Source organism: Tachysurus vachellii, chromosome 16, assembly GCF_030014155.1.
Source record: "Tachysurus vachellii isolate PV-2020 chromosome 16, HZAU_Pvac_v1, whole genome shotgun sequence".
Taxonomy (NCBI): Eukaryota; Metazoa; Chordata; class Actinopteri; order Siluriformes; family Bagridae; genus Tachysurus; species Tachysurus vachellii.
The window spans coordinates 15,840,877-15,862,566 of record NC_083475.1 but is presented as its reverse complement, the minus strand read 5'-3'; the positions used below and the strand labels follow the sequence as shown (position 1 = coordinate 15,862,566).

Below are 21,690 nucleotides of genomic sequence, written 5' to 3'. Positions count from 1 at the left end.
CACCCCTTTCACATTCTAAGAAAAACTAGCATGATTAGGAACATAGAGGTGCATCTCAATAAATTAAAATGTCATGAAAAAGTTCATTTATTTCAGTAAATCATCTCAAATAGTGAAACTTGTGTATTATATAAATTCAGTACACACAGACTGAAGTAGTTTAAGTCTTTGGTACTTTTAATTGTGATGATTTTGGCTCACGTTTAACAAAAAAATCACAAATTCACTCAAAAAAATAGAATACTTCACAAGACCAATTAAAAAAAACATTCTTAGTGAATTGTCGGCCTTCTGGAAAGTATGTTCATTTACTGTACATGTACTCAATACTTTGTTGGGGCTTCTTTTGCTTTAATTACTGCCTCAATTCAGTGTGGCATGGAGGTGATCAGTCTGTGGCACCAAGATCGCATCAAGAGCCACCACACACAGATGTGTCAACGATTTTTTGGCTACAGTTGTCATATTCCTTTTTTTAAGCCACTCCTAAACCGCATACAATGTCAGAGGCGTCTTAGCTGGGCTAAGGAGAAGAAGAACTGGATTGTTGCCCAGTGGTCCAAAGTCCTCTTTTCAGATGAGAGAAAGTTTTGTATTTTATTTGGAATCCAAGGTCCTGGAGTCTGGAGGAAGGGTGGAGAGGTTCATAGCCCAAGTTGCTTGAAGTCCAGTGTTAAGTTTCCACAGTCTGTGATGATTTGGGGTACAATGTCATCTGCTGTGCTGTGTTTTTTGAAAACCAAAGTCACTGCACCCATTTACCAGGAAATTTTAGAGCACTTCATGCTTCCTTGTGCTGACCAGCTTTTTAAATATGCTGATTTCATTTTACAGCAAAATTTGGCACCTGCCCACACTGCCAAAAGCACCAAAAGTTGGATAAATGACCAAAGTGTTGGTGTGCTTGTCTGGCCAGCAAACTCACCAGACCTGAACCCCACAGAGATTCTATGGGGTATTGTCATGAGGAAAATGAAAAACAAAAGCAAAAAAAAAAAAATACAGATTAGCTGAAGGCCACTGTCAAAGAAACCTAGGCTTCCATACCACCTCAGCAGTGCCACAGACTGACCACCTCCATGCCACACTGAATTGAGGCAGTAATTAAAGCAAAAGAAGCCCCAACCAAGTATTGAGTACATGTACAGTAAATGAACATACAGTACATTCCAGAAGGCCAACAATTCACTAAAAATGTTTTTTTTATTGGTCTTGTGAAGTATTCTATTTTTTTGAGTGAATTTTTTGTTAAATGTGAGCCAAAATCATCACAATTAAAAGAACTAAAGACATTAACTACTTCAGTCTCTGTGTACTGAATTTATATAATACACAAGTTTCACTATTTGAGTTGAATTGCTGAAATAAATGAACTTTTTAATGACATTCTAATTTATTGAGATGCACCTGTACATGTGATGTGAAGTTTATTTGCTGTGTGTGAATTTTATTTGCTGAGAAATTAAAATGATGTGTCTGAATACTGGCAAATACATTTATTCTAACATGAAGTTTCATAAGTTACAAAAAAACAAGCAGCAGTTTCGTCAACTGACATCACAGATCAGAATTGAAAAATCTTGTCACTCTGTTTCTTTCGAAATGATTTCAACATGTGAAGCCCTAATTCAGTAACTGGTTGTACACATGGTAATTTATCAGTGTTTGAATCTGCTCTCTATGCAGGTGGCACGCATTGGTGCTGTAACTACACTGGAGTGCTTCCGCTCTCACATGTCAAACTCTGTAAGGTGTTGTTGTCTCTACAACTGTAAGTCAGATGTTTGTAGATACGAGAGGTGGAGTCGTATATTATGTATGTATATTATGTCGATATATATGGAAAAAGTTAAAAATGCCTCTTCTGATTTGTCACTGAGGATGCTTGAACATTTCCTGTTGTTTGTCTAATATGGTAACAGTGAATTTGATTGGCACAATCAAATTCTCTCTCTCTATCTCTATCTCTCTCGGTGCGGGATGGAATTAGATACACAGTGTATGTGAAGAATGAAAGAGATGGACATCTGTCTTACTTTTATTTTTCTGTCATCAGTAGTTATGATAACCAGAACTGGCAAGTAATATATATATATATATATATATATATATATATATATATATATATATATATATATATATATATATATATACACACACACATATATATATGTATGGGTATGTGTGTGTATGTATGTGTATATATATATATATATATATATATATATATATATATATATATATATATATATATATATATATATATTAGATAGAGAGAGAGAGATCAAGAAAGGAATTTATTTCTCCAAAAATGTTTTTTAAACGCAATTTATCTTATTATTCAAATTTATTTTAAGCGCTCTCTTTTTTCTCTGTGTCTCTCTGGTGTACAGACAACGTGAGGCTGGTGGATGGTCACAGACGGTGTGCTGGAAGAGTGGAGGTTTTTCATAACGAAGAGTGGGGAACAGTGTGTGATGATTTTTGGAATATAAAAGTTGCCGCATTGGTGTGTAGAGAGTTGGGCTGTGGGGAAGCTGTCGATGCATGGGCAGCTTCTCATTTTGGACCAGGTGTTGGACCAATCTGGATGAGGTATCTGGATTGTACTGGAAAAGCTACTTTGAAAAAGTGTGGGCAGCTTGGGGCGTATGTATTACAATGTAGTCATGATGAGGATGTTGGAGTTATCTGTTCAGGTAAGTTGTCATATCTATATAGTATATTAGGTGTAATGACCTCGTCAATGCTGCTAATGTATCTTAGGTAATCCATTTTTATGTCAGTAAGTTTTATAAAGATTGTTCAGTAATCCGTTTTAGTAAAATATTTTATTTTAATATATTTAATATATTATAATATAAAATATAAAAACATATACATGCTGTTTCTTATACTTGAATATATTTGAATAATGCAATAAATTGCATTAAAAAATATTTTTGGAGAAATAAACTCCTTTTCCTCTCTTGTTCTCTAGATTAAATCACAAAAATTATATATAAATTTTGCGCAGCAGAACTGTCTTTTGAACAGTTATTACATGGGTAAATTCTATCCTTTCAATTGATCCTTTAAAAAAGATTATGCATAACAAAGTGACTTATGTCATAAACAAAATGTAAAATAATAATAATAATAATAATAATAATAATAATAATAATAATAATAAAAATGCCTTCCTTTTTTTCTAAACATTCTTTTTTTAAAATAAATAAATCAATTTTACATAACTTTTACATACACCTATGCTAAAGACACAAACTGAATTTGTCCAGTGTTTATATTCATAACATAATTTGTATTTATTTAAATTGCTCTTGTTTTACCATTTCTAAAATTATATACTGTCTCAGTCCTAAGTGGATCTTCGTACCACAGCAATAAAACAATATCTACAAAAATATTTAATGTATATATTATACAAATTGTAACAAACATCATTATTGATTAAATGATGATTGATTCATATTTTTACTGATATTCAATTCAATTCAAATTTATTTGTATAGCACTTTTAACAGTGGACATTGTCTTGAAGAATATTTAAATGTGTTTGTATTTATCCCCAATGAGCAAGCCTGAGGTAACTGAGGCGACTAAATATAAAATATTATTGATGAATATCATTAGATTCACCATTATTTGTTATTTTCTTATAATCTGAAGTAGAGTTTAACATATTTAGCATGTATATATGTGTTCTTGCTCTTCTGTCTCTACATCACATCTGACATCTACTTCTTTAGAATGATGAAAAAGTTCGATTTATCCCTTATTCGGTGAAAATTTTATTATTAATAACCAAAATGTTTTTGGTTAATCATTTAAGCTGAATTTAGGAATAGCAAATTTTGAGTTTTACATTTTATTATGTTAGAATAGTAAATTTCAGACAAAAATAAGAAATTGTCCCATAATACCCTGATTCTCTTAAATTAAATATTAAAATATATTACAGACATTAAACCAACATTAATACAGTTATTTTTTTTTATTTTGGTTTCAGGCAATATTTCATAATTATCAAGACAAGGCAATGGGCTTGTAAAATTACATTTAGAACAAAACACTTAGATAACAGGGTGTAAAATGGAATAATGTACAGTGATGCCTCGATATACGAGTGCTTTGACATACAAATTTTTTGAGATACGAGCTGTGATTCAACCAAATTTTTGGCTTGAGATAGGAGCAAATTTTTGAGATACGAGCATCCGAGCCGCCGCCTAACTTCGAAGAGTGATGTTCAATTGTTGTGAAGAAGGCTTCAGGGTGCCCAAGAAAGTCCAGCAAGCATCATGACCAGGTGTGAGTGCATCTGTATGCACAGTGAGGTGAAGACTTTTGGAAGATGGCCTGGTGTCAAGAAGGGCAGCAACAAAGCCACTTCTCTCCAGGAAAAACAACCAAATTTTTGGCTTGAGATACGAGCAAATTTTTAAGATACGAGCATCCGAGCTGCCGCCGCCGAAAAAAAGATCCCCAACAACCACGTGTGCTCTGTTTCCCGCCTCAGCTTCCCGCGTCTCACTCGGTTAAAGCCGCCTTTCCACTGCACATGACAAACGATGGCCGATAAACAGGAAGTCATTCATTTCCTATGGAGAGTCGCAAAGGGGCTGCGTGAGTTGCCGACCATCTGCGGATCGTAATTTTCGGATCCGTTTTAATCGTTGGATCCGTTAAAAATTTTTTACTTGTGCGACTACACCGCATCTGATACGCCGACCGGACAGGTTTTTATTAAAACGACCGGCAGATGTTAGTGAGGAAAGAGTGACAAAAAAGGCAAAAACAAGTGAAGAGAAAAGCGATGAAGAAAATTAAGCAAAATTAATGTAAAGAAAACAGAAATTGTAGCAATTAAGTTCAGTTAAGTTAAGAGAAATCAAGCATCTTCTGGCAGGCCACGTGGTCAAGCCTGCATCAGCTGTTAATCAGCTGTCCACGACGCGCACCAATCAGGTTACGACGTCCATATTACCCGACAATTTAAATTCCCATTCATTGAGCCGCTCTAGCGTTTCGCTGCTGCTGCGATCTAAACTCCCTCCTCCAACCCCGACTCCACCATGCCGGAACCTGTGTTCGCTGTACCAGTTTACGTCATAAATCTCCACATATTTTTCTCTCTCTCCCTCTCTCTCTCTAATTATTTCATTATTTATTTATCCATTTATTCATTTATTATTTTCCTTTCCTATTTTTACCTCTATGCATGATTAATGGTTCTGTCATACGGGGTCTATTCTATTTTCTAGTTGCTGCTCTCCGCGCTCTAAATGAAGTTTAGTTAAGTTCCATTTACGTGTAAAGTAGCATTAAGGGTGTACAGTAGCGAGTAAGTGAACAAAAGTGAAAGTGTAATTCCTCCTAACTCCTCCTAACTCCTCCTAACTCCTCCGCCTGTTTACTCCTCCCTCAACCTCTGTGCACATCTTCTGTAAAGTAAAACCAGTTTATTTTTTTTAACATTCTCTTTTATTACTGTATGTTTTTATACAATATTTGTCATTTATATATACAGGTACTTTACATTTTTCATATTCAAAACACAAACAAAACAACTGGAGTGGAATTTTGCGAGCTGGAACGGATTCATGGGATTTCAATTAATTTAAATGGGGAAAATTGCTTTGAGATACGAATTAAACTCGTATCTCGAGGTATCACTGTATAGACTACAGCGTGGCCAAAAGTTTTGAGAATGACACAGATATTAAATTTTACATCTCAAGTCTGCTGCCCCAGTTTTTATGATGGCAATTTGTATATATTCCAGAATGTTATGAAGATTGATCAGATGAATTGCAATTAATTGCAAAGTCCTGCTTTGCCATGAAAATGAACTTAACCCGCCCCAAAAAAAATTAGCCCTGCCACAAAAGGACCAGCTAACATCATGTCAGTGATTCTCTCATTAACATAGGTGAGAGTGTTGATGAGGACAAGGCTGGAGATGACTCTGCTATTCTGATTAAGTTAAAATAACAGACTGGAATAACAGATATTGCTGCTACTAATATTGCACCTAAATCAACCATTTATTGGATCATCAAGAACTTCTAAGAGTGATGTTCAATTGTTGTGAAGAAGGCTTCAGGGTGCACAAGAAAGTCCAGCAAGCATCATGACCAGGTGTGAGTGCATCTGTATGCACAGTGAGGTGAAGACTTTTGGAAGATGGCCTGGTGTCAAGAAGGGCAGCAACAAAGCCACTTCTCTCCAGGAAAAACATCAGGAATTGGACTGCCGAGGACTAGGGGAAAAGTAAATTTATCAGATAAATCCACTTTTTGATTATTTGGGGCATCCGGAAAAAAGCTTGTCAAAGAAGAAAAGGCGAGCGCTACTATCAGTCCAGTGTCATGCTAACAGTAAAGCATCCTGAGACTATTCATGTGTGGGGTTGCTTCTAAGCCAAGGAAGTGGGTTTACTCACAATTTTGTCTAAGAACACAGCAATGAATAAAGAAAGGTACAAAAACATCTTCTGAGAGATGAATGGATGGACTGCTGGACAGTTTGGTGATGAACAATGCCTTTTCCAGCATGATGGATCACCTTGGCATAAGGCAAAAGTGATAATTAAGTGGCTCGGAGAACAAAACATTGAAACTTTGGGTCCCTGGCCAGACGTTGATTGACAACATGCCAGGGAGAATTGCAGAGGTCTTGAAAAAAGAAGGGTCAACAGTGTAAATATTGACTTTTTGCATAAACTTAATGTAATTGTGAATAAAAGCCTTTGACACTTATGAAATTCTTGTAATTCAACTTCAGTATACCATAGTAACATCTGACAAAAAGATCTAAGCACTCTGAAGCAGCAGACTTGTTTAATTCCCAAAACTCTTGGCCATGGTTATACATAAATACATTCTAAAATGGGCCAATTGTGTGCATATATGCATTTAAGACAATTAACCAGGGGACTTAATACTCCAAAATATGTAAAGTTCAAGGGGTCAAGACTTACACAAGACATGGTTTATTTACTGTTGCTGCAATTAGACAGTATTAAGAAAACGCGAAGAAAATGCATAATCAGAGTTACTGTTCATTTTAGAAGTCAAGCTTGTTGGCGGACCTCACTGCTCTGGGAGAGTAGAGGTGCTTCATGAAAAGAACTGGGCCACAGTGTGTGATGCTGATTTTGACAAGCAGGATGCAGAGGTTGTATGTCGGGAACTGGGATGTGGGCCTCCCAAGCAGATACTGGGAGCAGCTGCTTTCGGCAGAGGCGAGGGTCAGGTGTGGAGAGAGCGACTTCTGTGCAAAGGCACCGAGTCCTATATTCACTTTTGTCCAAAATCTCCACATGTACACAATTGCACCCATTATAGTGATGTGGGACTGGTGTGTGCTGGTGAGTGTTGTAACTTTATTATTAATATTGTCCTATACTCCTGTAATTTTTTTTTTGCATGTTATGTCTCTACCTCATTCATTTTTGCTCACATTAATTCTCTCCTGCATAGATAATGTGATGCTGGCGGATGGTGGCAGTCGCTGTGCAGGAAGAGTGAAGGTTTTTCATAGAGAAAAGTGGGGAAGAGTGTGTAGCAATAACTGGAATTTTAAAGCTGCTGCAGTTGTGTGTAAGGAGCTTGGATGTGGAGTAGCTGTAGATGTGCTGTATGATTCTGACTTTGGATTAGAATCCGAAGTATTCTGGATGGGTGGTGTTAACTGCATTGGGTCAGAGTCTACCCTGAAAAACTGTGGATCAGCAGAGGTTGACATCTCTACTTGTAATTATAAAGATGCCGGAGTCATCTGCTCAGGTATGTAGGTCTTAACTTCAAACTTAAAGGTGAACCTGGGAAAATACTGACAGTTTATTATTTCTTTCCAATGCTACATTCATACAGTGGATGGCCCACTTTTCCCTCTCTTCCAACTAACTAATAATGGTATAGAATAAAAAATATGGGCTATCAGGGGGGCTCTCAGGACTGTTTGAGAACCCACTGGATTAATTTACATGTAACACTGATCAGGCATAACATTATGACCACCTTCCTAATATTGTGTTGGTCTATTTTTTGCTGCCAAAACAGCTCTGGCCCTTTGAGGCATGGACTCTACTAGACCCCTGAAGGTGTGCTGTGGTATTTGTGGTGTTCAGCACATCCAACAGATGCTCGATTGGATTGAGATCTGGGGAATTTGGAGGCCAAGTCAACTCATTTTTGTGCTTTTCAACCATTCCTGAACCATTTTTTGCTTTGCAGCAGGGTGCATTATTATGCTGAAAGAGGCCACAGCAAACAGGGAATGCCATTTACATGAAAGGGTGTACATGGTCCGCATCAATGCTTAGCTAGTTGGTACTTGTCAAAGTAGCATCCACATGGATGGCAGGACCCAAGGTTTCCCAGCAGAACATTGATCAAAGCATCACACTGCCTCTGCCGACTTGTGTTCTTCCCATAATGAATCCTGGTGCCATGCATTCCCCAGGTGAGCGACACACCAGGCCATTCACATGATGTAAAAGAAAACATCAGACCAGGCCACCCTCTTCCATTGCTTCCTGGTCCAGTTTTCATGCTCACGTGCCCATTTCTGGTGGACAGGGGTCAGCATGTGCACCCTGACTGGTCTGCAGCTATGCAGCCATATATGCAACAAACTGTGACACAGTGTGTATTTTGACACCTTTCCATCAGAACCTGCAATAACTTCTTCAGCAATTTAAGCTACAGTAGCTCGTCTGTTGGATCGGACCACGCGGGACAGCCTTCACTCCCCACGTACATCAGTATGCCTTGGCCACCCATGACCTTGTCTCCGGTTCATCACTGTTCCTTCCTTGGACCACTTTTGATAGATACTGACCACTGCAGACATAGAACACCCCAAAAGAGCTGCAATATTGGAGACGCACTGACCCAGTCGTCTAGCCATCATAATTTGGTCTTTCTCAAACTCGTTCAAATCTTTATGCTTGCCAATTTTTCCTGCTTCTAACACAACAACATTGAAAACAAAATAATCACCAACAGCTGCCCCCTGTCAGTGGTCATAATATTACTGTATGCCTGATCAGTGTATATTGAAACCATTCTCACTTCATTTGTAAATTACAAAAAAGAACAGCCATATAGCATCATATATAAAGTTTTTGAGTTCTGTAATCATTTTGTCACATTCTAATATTAGAAGTCAGGCTGGTTGGTGGTCGTCGCTGCTCTGGGAGAGTAGAGGTGCTTCATGAGTTGACCTGGGTTAAAGTGTGTGCTGCTGACTTCAGCATGCATGATGCAGAGGTCGTGTGTCGGGAACTGGACTGTGGGCCTCCTCTGGACGTGTTGGATGCAGCTAGCTTTGGTGTAGATGAGGTGCAGGAGCAGACCTTGAAATTGCAGTGCAGAGGCAATGAAAATCGAACTCGCAATTGTCCAAAATCTACACTCCAATACAACTGCTCCCATTCTAATTATGTGGGACTTGTTTGTTCTGGTAAGAGCTTAACATTAACTTCGTATTAATATATTTGATTTACTGTCTTGCTGGAAGCTATGTCATATTTCAACAGCCTTTCTTTCTCTCTCTGAAACTTCTTGTACTGTATATATTAAATGGCTAAAGGTATGTGGGTATACACTACACTGAAAAAAGGCATTGCCATCTGACTGTCATTCCTATACCTTGACCCTCTCCAAACTGTTGCCATAAAGTTGAAAGAACCATTGTAAAGAAATTCTTAATATACTGCCACATTATTGTTCCCCCTTTACTTTACCGAAGGGGCCCTACATGTTCTAGCATCACATTGCCCCTGTGCACATAGAGGGTTTCAAAAAGGAAAGATTTTTTCAAAGATGGTGTAAAAAAAAACTTAAGCGCCCTACAACTCCACTGAACACCAGTGATTGAGCACACAGCCACACTCCAAAATCTATTGAAAAGCCCCTTAACTGTAGATGGAGTTACTATAGCAATAATATTGGAACCAACTCTGGAATGGAATGCATCGAAAGCATGATGGTCATGTGTCAACATATTTTTGCCCATATAGTGTACTAACTAATTAATGCTGATTGTTTTGTAATGATACATGTATGTTGAATAATTATATATGGATCTAATGTTCAGGTGTCTACATACTTCTGGCCATAAGATGTAAATTTTATACTTTAATAAATATTTTCTTTCCTGTGCAGAAGTTGTGAAGCTGGTGGATGGTGGAAGTCAATGTGCTGGAAGAGTAGAGGTTTTTTATAGAAATAAGTGGGGAACAGTGTGTGAAAGTGACTTTAATAAGGAAACTGCTACATTGCTCTGTAAAGAGCTGGGCTGTGGTGAGGCCATAGATATATCACGTAATGCACACTTTGGACTGGGAACCGGACCAGTCTGGATGGTTGTTCCAGACTGCAGTGGGTCAGAGGATACACTAAAGGATTGTTTAACAGGGGAATGGGGTGAAAATGTCTGCAAACATGATTCTGATGTTGGGCTTGTCTGCTCAGGTAAGTTAAACTCTACTTTACTGTTACTATTATCTATTTTAATAGTTTTAGTTCACAATCCTAACAGTAAAAATCCAGCACTGTTAATTTATTACTACGACCTGATATTTAATGGTGCTTGCAAAGCAACTTTCTTGTTATTGTGCCGGGCGCGTAACTTGTCCCACAGCTTTTGTCCTAGACCCATGAATGAGGTGTCAAATTGACCAGCTCATTGAGGAGAGGTGTGCTATGACTTTTATAAGCGATCGGAATTCCGGAATTCCCAGTACGGAAGCTCAAAAATGGCTTTTTTTCCCTATAGACTTCCATTATAAATTTTGGAGGTTTATAACTCGGCAAGTTTTTGAGCGACTTACACCAAACTCGACCAGCTCCTTTAGGACCTTACTCCGGACGAAGTTTTATTTCAGTAGCAACTTTTGTCCAAAAGTATTGGAACCCCACCAGGTATTCACGTGATGTCACGTGTAGCCCCGCCCCCAAAATAAGCAAAATCAAAAAGTTATGTTTTATATATCAAAACACTCAGCCCAATGAGGAGAACTTGCCACGTGCAAGCACCATTAACATTTTCTTCAGGAAATGTACATTCTAGTTTGTTTTATTTTTTTTAATTCAATATTGAAGCATCTATTTATCCATGATTTAATTTCTCCCATGGTAACATTTTAGGAGTCAGACTTGTTAATGGTTCTCATTGCTCTGGGAGAGTAGAGGTACTTCATGGGAAGACCTGGGACACAGTGTGTGGTGTTGCTTTTGACCAGCAAGATGCAGAGGTTGTTTGTCGTGAGCTGGGCTGTGGGTCACCTGAAGAATTGCTGGGAGCAGATGCTTTTGGCAGTGGTGAAGGCCCAGTGTCAGAAAAGGAGTTTCAATGTAGAGGCACAGAGTCTCAGACTCATTTTTGTCCAACATCTTTGCTTGAACATAACTGCCCCCATTCCAGTGATGCTGGACTGGTGTGTGCTGGTGAGTGCTGCAGCATAAATAAACTAAATCTTATATTTTCTGTCTATCCTGCATTCCCATTTGCAAGAAGGTGAGAAATATAGAAAGAATATGCATGACTATTGGTCTGTTCGTTTTTCCATTTGTCTTTCTTGAGCAGCTGGTGTGAGGCTGGTGGATGGTGGCAGTCGGTGTGCAGGAAGAGTGGAGGTCATACAGAGAGGACACTGGGGAACAGTGTGTGTTGATTCCTGGGATATGAGAGATGCCACAGTTGTGTGTAAGGAATTAGGCTGTGGGAAAGCTGAAAACATATTTGATAATACTCAGTTCGGACCAGGATCAGGACCAATCCTGATGAATGTGCACTGTACAGGATTGGAATCTAGCCTGAAGGACTGTGAGTCAAATCATTTAAGTAGAGATATACAGGTAGATAAATGTATACATGGTGGGGATCCTGCAGTCATTTGTTCACGTGAGTTGCATTCAAGCTTAACTTTCAAGCAAATGTCATTGACAGAAATTTATTTAGATATATTAATATAATTTATTAATGTACATTTATTTTGATTGTCTTCAGATCATACAAATAATGCTACATGTACACTGATAAGTATTATAATTAAAAAATGCATTCACAGTTCACAGAGAACCCAGACTTATGGATGGCCCTCATCTATGTTCTGGAAGAGCAGAGGTACTCATTGGAAACACATGGGCACAAGTATGTGATGCGGAATTTGACCAGCAGGATGCAGAGGTTGTGTGTCGGGAGTTGGGCTGTGGGATTCCTGTGCAGGTTGTGGGGGCATTTGCTTTTGGCAAAGGGAAGAGTCAGGTGTGGATGAAGGAGCTTCAGTGCAGAGGCAACGAATCACAGATTTATTTCTGCCAAGGATCATTTAAACTCAAGGAAAACTGCTCACATGAACATTATGTGGGATTAATATGTTCTGGTTAAGTATCAGGTTCTGAAATAAAGTTTTAAGATAAAGTCTGTGTAAATTTTAATTAAAAATGTTAGTGCTAATGGATGACTTATTTATAATTTATGTGACTCTCTCTCATTTTCTCATTTAATAAACTCTAAGTGTTTGTTCAGGTCATACAGATGCACGGCTGGTGAACGGCACGGACTCTTGTTCTGGTCGAGTTGAGCTCAAATACCTCAATAACTGGGGGAGTGTTTGTGCTTTAAACTGGAATATGAGAGCTGCCAATGTCCTCTGTGTACAGCTGAACTGTGGAAGTGCTGTAGCTGTGGTGGAAGCTGACTTGTTTGAGGCAGAAAGAGGCCAGGCGTGGGCAGACATATTTGATTGTCAGGGGAATGAGACACACCTGTCACAATGTCCCATATTGTCATGGAGTCGAGCTGCCTGTTCTCAACATGCTGGAGTCATTTGTAATGGTAAGCTAATGCTAAGCATATTAAACAATTTAGGATGTTTTGGCACAATTCATAAATTCATGCAAATATAAGTCAAGAGCTACAGTTAATGTTGACATCAACATAAGACCTGCCATGGTTTTCTGCTGTTTTAGGACATCTGCCATTACATTTGGCATATTATGCATGCTGAGATGCTTTTCTGTCTATCACAGTGGTTATTTGAATTACTGTCAATATCCTGTCATAGAGTGCAGTCTCATCAGTTTCTCATCAATGCATTATGCATCACTGCAATACACAAATCACCAACATGTTGCTGCTAATGTGAACTTAAATAGTAAGGTCACGCTGGGAGTGGAGGCAAGAACTCAACTCAGTGAGCCACCTACAGTACAGAGACAGGGGAAGTGTAACGAGACACTTGTAGTACAGTAGGTGAATCCATTTGCGAAGTTTATTGAAATGTACAATCAAAAAGTAGTCAAAACAGAGTCAAGAAAAACAATCAGAAATATCCAATAGCCAGAGGAAACTGTCCGCAATGCAAACAAACCAAAAATGCAATCCAAATGGCAAGAGCAACCAGAGAAGCAAGTTCAAAACACAGAATAGCAATCTGAAACAATGAATAAGGCCTGGTACACAGGAGTGTCACTACCGGGGATGGAAGGAGGCAGACCCGTACTCAGGATAGCTTCATATGAAGAGGGTTTAATAAATGAGGAAGACATAGACAAAAAATGACGATAAATGAAACAATACAACTGACGACATTTAACAGGGACTAGATATGACGAGGGGTACACGCAACTAATGATTCCGCGCTCCCATCGGCAATGCGGCTCACTTGAATATAAATGACAATAATGACACAATGAGGAGCAGGTGTGGTGACAGGGAGGAGCAGACGAAGGTGTGGCAGACACGTGACGAGGAACGACAACAAATGCACATGGCCAAAAAGTCCGGGCTGAACCATGACAAGGAGCGGGTCACTGGCAGTACTTTGAATATGGCTTAAATGTCTGTAAAATCAGAAGTTCTTTGTGACCCAGAAGGGTTTAGTATTGCAGCAAGGGTTTAGTTGAGTAACTCTGTAACAGGAAGATTTAAGGATTACTTAGCGAAAACAGAGACGTTACCAGTTGCAAATTAACCACCAGCATTTCACAAGGTTGACTCTACAGTGAGCTCGGGACCAGTGGAGCCACTGCACTCCTTAAATAGACCCAATCACAAGTGGGGCTGATGATAATCAAGAGTGTGCTCTCTGGCTTCCTGCTGGTAGCAGTAACCTGGCAGGTCTGGCAGTGTTTCAAGTTGCTCTCTGCTCCTCTAATTAATGAACACTAATTGAACCTCTTGACCCCTGTCTGTGTTATTTTATGTATTGCACTGCTGCCAGTTCACTAGCAGACTGGATAACTGAATAAATAAATAAGTGTATACTGTAGATGTTCCTAATAAATAGTAAGAGTATAAAATATTTTCAGTTTCAGTGTCATTCATATTGAACTACTGTGATTTAAATTACTTTCTTCTCTTTGAGGTTCATCATTGGCATTACATGAAGACCAAGTGCGGTTGTCTGGAGGGAGTGAATGCCAGGGAGAGCTGGAGGTTTATTTCAAGAAGAACTGGACAAGAGTTCTCTTTCACTCTTTTGGTATGTCTGAGGCCTCTGTGGTGTGCAGACAGCTGGGTTGTGGCTCGGTAATAAGCTACAATTCCACTCTGGTCAAAACTGAACAAAGCCACATGTGTGTAGAAGGTTTTAGATGCTCTGGAAATGAAGCACATCTGATGAGCTGCTACAGTGCAGAGCAGGTCAAATGCAGCTCAGGAGAACAGCTAGCAATTACCTGCTCAGGTAAGAGTAATGAGAGCAATAAACTCTATGGTAGAAAAACTGTATGTTAAACTTATTTAAGAAAAACTTTAGGTCATGTAAATGTTTGTGTATTTGTTTGTAGGTGTTTTTAACCATGCCCACAGCTCTATCAGGCTGGTTGGTTCTGGGGGAGATGACTGTGCAGGAAGGCTTGAGGTTTTACACAATGGCTCATGGGGGACAGTGCGTTATGACTTGTGGGATATTAAGGATGCACAGGTGGTGTGCAGACAACTGCGGTGTGGCGTAGCCCTTAGAGACCATTTTCTGTCCTGGTTTGGTCCTGGAACTGGGCCTATATGGCTGAATCGGGTGGAGTGCACGGGGAAAGAGGAAGCTCTGTGGGACTGCCAATTTCAGTTCTCTGAAGAGGAGGAAAGAGGACACCAGGAAGATGTAGGAGTTGTGTGCTCAGGTAAAGTTTAGCAATTTCTAGATAGAGCAGACACAATACATATTTACATTGACCTGTAATGTATATGCATACACCAGTTCAAGAAATGATCCTTCTCCCAGCAGAGTTCAAAGAGTTTAGACTTACTGAGGGCTGTACGGGAAAACTGGAAGTCTTTTACAATGGAACTTGGGGGAATGTGTGTGGAAATGCAGTTGATAAAGGAACAGCAAGTTTAATCTGCCGAGATCTGAACTGTGGAACAAACGGAAAAGATAATTGGTCAGAAGCCCGACTGAAATTTGATTGGTTAGATGATTTGAAATGTAGGAAGCATGATGCCACTCTCTGGCATTGTCCATCTTCCCCCTGGGGAAAAGAAGTGTGTGATCGTGTGGCTCACATTACATGTGGAGGTTTGTAGATCTTCTCTCTTTATCCCTGTTGTTCTATTGTTAAATTTATTATAAGAATTTTTCCAGATTGTCTGTTTGACTTTATTATACAACTTGAATAAAATTTGCCTTGTTGGTGAATTTAACAACAAAATCACAGAGCAACCTGAAAATTTGTTTGAAAAGTCATCTGGTACAGTATATGGGTCTCTTCCAAATATAAGTGACACAATGGCTGCTAAGTGGACAAGGACTTTGTTCTGGGGCTGTTCTTAATCAGACAAAATATAGAAAATTATATATAAATGACAATTATGTGAGGCATATTTTCTCTGGAAAGGTTAAAACATCAAGGGCTAACCAGATACTGTACCCTCCTCACAGATGTGGAAAAGAACCATCTGAGAGACTTTTCATCTGCCTGCCAGAAACAGTGCTCAAGTAAGGATTAATGTTTAACTATTATAATTAAATGTATTAATCAGAAAAGTTAGGGGCACGGTGGCTTAGTGGTTGGCACGTTTGCCTCACACCTCCAGGGTTGGGGGTTCGATTCCTGCCTCTGCCTTGTGTGTGTGGAGTTTGCATGTTCTCCCCGTGCCTCGGGGGTTTCCTCCGGGTACTCCCTTTCCTTCGGTCCAAAGACATGCATGGTAGGTTGATTGGCATCTCTGGAAAATTGTCCGTAGTGTGTGATTGCGTGAGTGAATGTGTGTGTGCCCTGTGATGGGTTGGCACTCCGTCCAGGGTGTATCCTGCCTTGATGCCCAATGACGCCTGAGATAGGCACAGGCTCCCCGTGACCCGAGGTAGTTCAGATAAGCGGTAGAAAATGAATGAATGAATGAATCAGAAAAGTTCAAAGTTGCATTCTTTTTATTTGTGCTAACCTGGCTGATGTCTTGTCATGTGGAATGTGTGTAGAGCATCTACCTCTCAGGTTGAGTGGAGGAGAAGGACACTGTTCTGGAAGGCTCGAGCTGTATTATAATGCTACCTGGGGCACCGTTTGTAGTGATCAGTGGGACATCAATGATGCTAAGGTGGTCTGCAGACAGCTTGGCTGTGGCCAGGCGGTGAGGGCTGACAAGAACACTCTGGTTGGTGCTGGTAGAAGGGTTATCTGGTTGAACAGAGTGAACTGTAGAGGGAATGAGATCCATCTGATGGACTGTCTTCATTCCTTGAAGATTCACACCGACTGTTTTCAAAGACAAGCAGGAGTCACCTGTGCAGGTCTTTTTATTTCTTCCCGATCATTTTTCTAAAATGTTTAGCATGGTAATGATCAAGAATGCTTCGTTAATCAAACCGGATATGAATGAATTTAGCGCTTGATGATTTGGAAGAGAATTTGCATATGAAATTTGACAGTCATATTAATGAGCTATTCAATTAGAAGACAAGTATTGGCACCCTATAACAGTAAAGAATTGGTATGTGTCTATGGTAGCTTATGTGCTGCAAGGGCTGAGTTGAATTATTGAAATATTTAGCATACACCACCCTCAGGGGGCACTTTTCTCTGTATGGTAAACAAAAAAACTTGTTATTTTCAGCAATGTGCTGTTCAGCTTTGAATTCTATGTGGTTTTGTGAAAGGTTCAGTAAAGTAGTGGTAATTTGTGGGTGTTTGGAATTTACCAACATATGCATGTACATTCGGTATATAAGAGCTACTGAACATTTTGTAAATCTGTAAAGAATTTATATTAATCTATAATATAATATTAATCTATAATACTTACACCCAGTTTTAGCAACAGGTAAAGTGCATTTTGTGAAGATCTGTTTTTCATTATGTTGCTTCTGTAAGTACAGACATGCCCACGCCTCTATCTGTTACAACAACCACCACCACTATCACTAAAAAAGGTACAAGAAATCCTTTTAAACAGTTTTAATGAATATTTATATCCATTGTTTTACAGAATCTCTTCTGTGTTTTATCCCCATTAGGGACAGATACTACACTAACTGCATCATCACATAGAGTCCCTGCACTGACCGTGTTTGTGCTGGGAGCACTGCTTTTCGTGGCCTTGCTGCTTGTGGTTTTTCTGTTTCACCAGAACAAACAGCTCAGAAGTGGTAGGCAGATACACAGGACACTTTACTACACTTTTTCTACACTAATCAGAGCAAGATAAAGCAGTCTGTTCAGATGTCCCCTCGTTTACTAAACTCGTAAATCTGTTTCTGTCTCTGCTTCCAGCTCTTGATAAAAGGAGTCATAACTCATATTCGGATGCAGTGTATGAGGATATCAACATTAATTTCATCACTTCAAGAGCCACTAGCTTACCTCAAAGGGGTAAGTGATATGCGCTTTGTTCTACATCCTAATAGTGTTAGTCAACTCCACTATTATTGATATAAAATAAAATACAGTTACAGTAATAGTTATACCTGTACAGGTAACAAAGGGAAAAATATACAGAAATAATAAAAAATCTAATATATGAATATAGATTCATAGCATTGTATTGATGTATTGACTTTTTTTTTCTTTAGTACCTCCATATACTGACTGGCCATATTGTTAAACATACAACACACACAATGTCTGATAATGCACAAAAATTCAGTTTCATGTAACACTCTTAATGCTGCTTAGTTTCTGTTGATCACTGAGTATATCTGAATATTCCTGTTTTGTATTATCAGGTTGTCTCATTATTGAAGCAGAGCATTCTGGATATGAGTATGTAGATGAAGCACTGGACTCGGGTAAGAAAAAAGGAAACGGGTAATATTTAAAAATCAATTTGTTCAATGAATAGATTCCATTGCTAACGCTCAGAGCCATTTTTATAATCTTTATTTAAAAAAATGCATACAGTAAATGCAATGTGTTTCAAATCTGGACCAAGAACCTATCTTTTTGATTTGATTCACCATTGTGTGTTCTACGTGTTCATCAGAGAGCTACGATGATGTCGTCACTGCTGGACTGATGTTAGAGGATGCAGATGGTGTGCTTCAAAATGCTTTTAATTTGTTTACAGTTTGATTATGGTTTGTTTATCTAAGAAAACAAGATGGGACATGGTGTTATTGGAAAATAATCTACCAACAGCTGTGTAAGTTATTGTTAGCACCCTGAAGCTGATTATTTTCCTATACTGTAACAGCATGTCCTGAATTGTTTTATTCCTTTTATTCCATAGCAGTTTGCCAAGATTTATTTTAATTTTTAACTAAAACAGTCATACATTTGATCAATTTTCCAAGTTAATATTCTTTAAAGTTGTTCCTTCCCAAGCCTATATCATTTTACTTTCTCTATCCTGAATAATATGTTATGTTCTTTTAGGATATTATCTCTTATATTGTCATGAAACACAGGTCTATCTTTTAACATTGACTGTTACAAAGCACTGATACTGATAATACAAAAATGCTTAAAAAAACTTCACTGTGTCAATGATTAGACATTTTTAATCCATTCACGTAGAGCGACCTGCCATCCAAGTCCCTATGTAATTTGTTACTATAGAAACAGTAAGATATTGGAACAAGCAAACAATATTATAATAATAAAATACTGCTGTTATTAATAATTAATCAACACTTTCTGACCAATTACAGTTGAATATTTAACACTGCTGTTGTATCAACAGAGTTTAGATCGCATGATCTATAATGTGATATATTTTAGTGAGTTCTCCACAGAATTTATTTATTTATTTATTTATTTATTTATTATTTTTTCCCAACTTTGAACAGATATATCAGAGAACTATGATGATGCTATTCCTACTGGAATAACCCCAAATATCATAGCAGGTAATATTTTCTTAAAGTATCATTCAGTAAAGTACAGTAATGTCAGTTTTGTTGCTTATTGATATCATAATTTGTCTTCCAACATCACTGGAGTAGACACACCTGAGGATTATGATGATGTCATCACTGCTGGACAAGATGCAGAAGGTTAGTGGCTTGTTGTTTATGCTATTGCATTTTCAAATGTACAACAGTGCTTGAGGTATCACACTGAAACAATGGAATCTGAATCTTGTGTCATTTTATAAAGATTTAAGATTTAAGATTTAACTCAGATTTAATAAAAAGAATTTTGTGAATATTTAATACTAAAAACAATATTTATCATACAGGATAAAATTTATTTCCTGTATCAATTTTATAATTTTCTGTTTTCTGTTTCTTTCAAGATGTTTGAATCTATCTATCTATCTATCTATCTATCTATCTATCTATCTATCTATCTATCTATCTATCTATCTGTCTATCTATCTACTTCATGTTGTTTTTACACTTTTAAAATGGCATGTGTTCTTTTTCCAGATTATGATGATGTGGAAGAGCTGCAGAAAAACTGAGCATTGCTCCCAAATGCCTATGTCTTTGCTCAGGAAATTACTTCAATAAGCAACTTAATTTTTTTCCCAAAATAACAAGCTCTCTGTTCACACAGTGTTACACTTTTTTGTCTTGTTCTTCTGGATGATCCAAAATGCAGCTGCATAACTTGTTTTCAACCCACCCAGGTTTTTAAAAACCACCCCAATGCTGCAATGCTGCGCTCCTCCACTGGTTTCCGATAGCTGCACGCATCTGATTCAAAACACTGGTGCTTGATTACAAAGCCAAAAAATGGTCCAGCACCATCTTTCTCAAAGCTCTTATCACTCCTTGCACTGCACCTCGCTCCCTCAGAGCTTTTAGCACCGCTTGACTGCTCCCACCATCTCTCAGGGTAAGAGGTAAGTACAGTATACCACAAGATTCTCTTCAGTTCTGGCACCGAGGTAGTGGAATGAACTTCCTCAAGATGTCCGAACAGCTGAGTCACTGGCTATCTTCAAACAACTGATGAAGACCTACTTCTTCCTGATACGCTTAAACTAGCTCTTATTTTCCCTGTTTGTTTGATGTATTTAAAAAAATATATATAACAAAAAAGCTCCAAACAGAGGTTTAATTTGATTGTATCCTAAGTCTGTAACCTAGTGTAGTGAATCAGTGTTCATGTATTCATTGATGGAGACTTCAAAGGACTTTTCTACGTCACTCTGGATAAGGGCGTCTGCCAAATGGCGTAAAAAGTAGATGATCATTCTCCTCTGATTGCTCTCATCTGAATGTGTTTTAGACTCAGACTCTCTGTACACAGGGTGCTTTTTGGGTTTTTTTGCACCATTTACCACCCTAGAGATTGTCAGGTGTGAAAAACTCAGATAATCAATTTCTGAAATATTCAAACCAGACCCAAATCTGGCAGTTTGAACATTTACATTTACAGCATTTGGCAGATTATCCAGAGCGACGTACAGAAGTGCTTAAATTTCTATCATTAGATACATTAATCACTCGGTTACGTACTTAAGATACCATGAGTTTAAAACATTGTTCAAAGTTACAATGAAAAAGTTTCAAAGGTTTTATTTTTTTTTAATGCAAAAAATAGGGAAGAAAGTGCTAGTTGTAGTGTCTCATTAATAAATAGGTCTTCAACCGTTGTTTGAAAATAGCCAGTGACTCAGCTGTCCAGACCCCTAGGGGAAGTTCATTCCACCACCTTTGTGCCAGAACAGAGAAGAGTCTTGTAGTATACTTACCTTTTACCCTGAGAGATGGTGGAACCAGTCGAGCAGTGCTGATAGATCGGAGGGTGCGAGGTGCAATGTGAGGAGTGATGAGGGCTTTTTTTTTGGTCTGTTTTTGGTTTTGTAGGCCAGCATCAGTGTTTTGAATCTGATGCGTGCAGCTACCAGAAGCCAGTGGAGGGATCGCAGCAGCGGGGCGGTATGCGAGAACTTTGGCAGGCTGAAAACAAGCCATGCAGATGCAGTATGAATGCAGTTTGAAGTAAAAAAAAATTCACACTTTTTCCCATTCTGATGTCTGATGTGAACAATGACTGAAGCTATTGACCCTATTCTGCATGATTTTTTACATTGTCCTGCTTCCACATGATTGAATGTTTGGATAACTGCATAAAGGAGCAGCTGTACATGTGTTCCCATTAAAGTAGATGGTGATTGTATAAATAAAATCCACATCATTTTCAGTTTTTTTATGATACATATACACGCTTTAACCACCAGATGGAACTATACAACTTCTCAAAAAATAGCTCAATTTATCTGATCAAGATTTTGTTGTATTTGTTTGTTGATGAATAAGTCTGATATGAGCCAGATGTATTT

At 38.4% G+C, this 21,690-nt stretch overlaps 1 protein-coding gene across 1 annotated transcript; it reads left to right on the top strand.

The window, feature by feature from the left end:
- The first annotated feature begins 378 nt into the window (after nucleotides 1-378).
- Nucleotides 379-19,860, top strand: LOC132858767 (deleted in malignant brain tumors 1 protein). The gene is made up of 25 exons (XM_060889226.1): nucleotides 379-384; nucleotides 1,687-1,771; nucleotides 2,394-2,699; nucleotides 4,587-4,589; nucleotides 7,073-7,372; nucleotides 7,485-7,790; nucleotides 9,172-9,471; nucleotides 10,176-10,484; nucleotides 11,154-11,459; nucleotides 11,599-11,916; nucleotides 12,083-12,397; nucleotides 12,544-12,852; nucleotides 14,384-14,704; nucleotides 14,808-15,140; nucleotides 15,245-15,535; nucleotides 15,899-15,955; nucleotides 16,439-16,750; nucleotides 17,336-17,389; nucleotides 17,474-17,605; nucleotides 17,730-17,828; nucleotides 18,182-18,244; nucleotides 18,439-18,489; nucleotides 19,244-19,303; nucleotides 19,400-19,450; nucleotides 19,826-19,860. Exons 1-25 carry the CDS (start codon nucleotides 379-381, stop codon nucleotides 19,858-19,860), a joined length of 4,722 nt encoding a protein of 1,573 aa, XP_060745209.1.
- The last annotated feature ends 1,830 nt before the right edge of the window (nucleotides 19,861-21,690 follow it).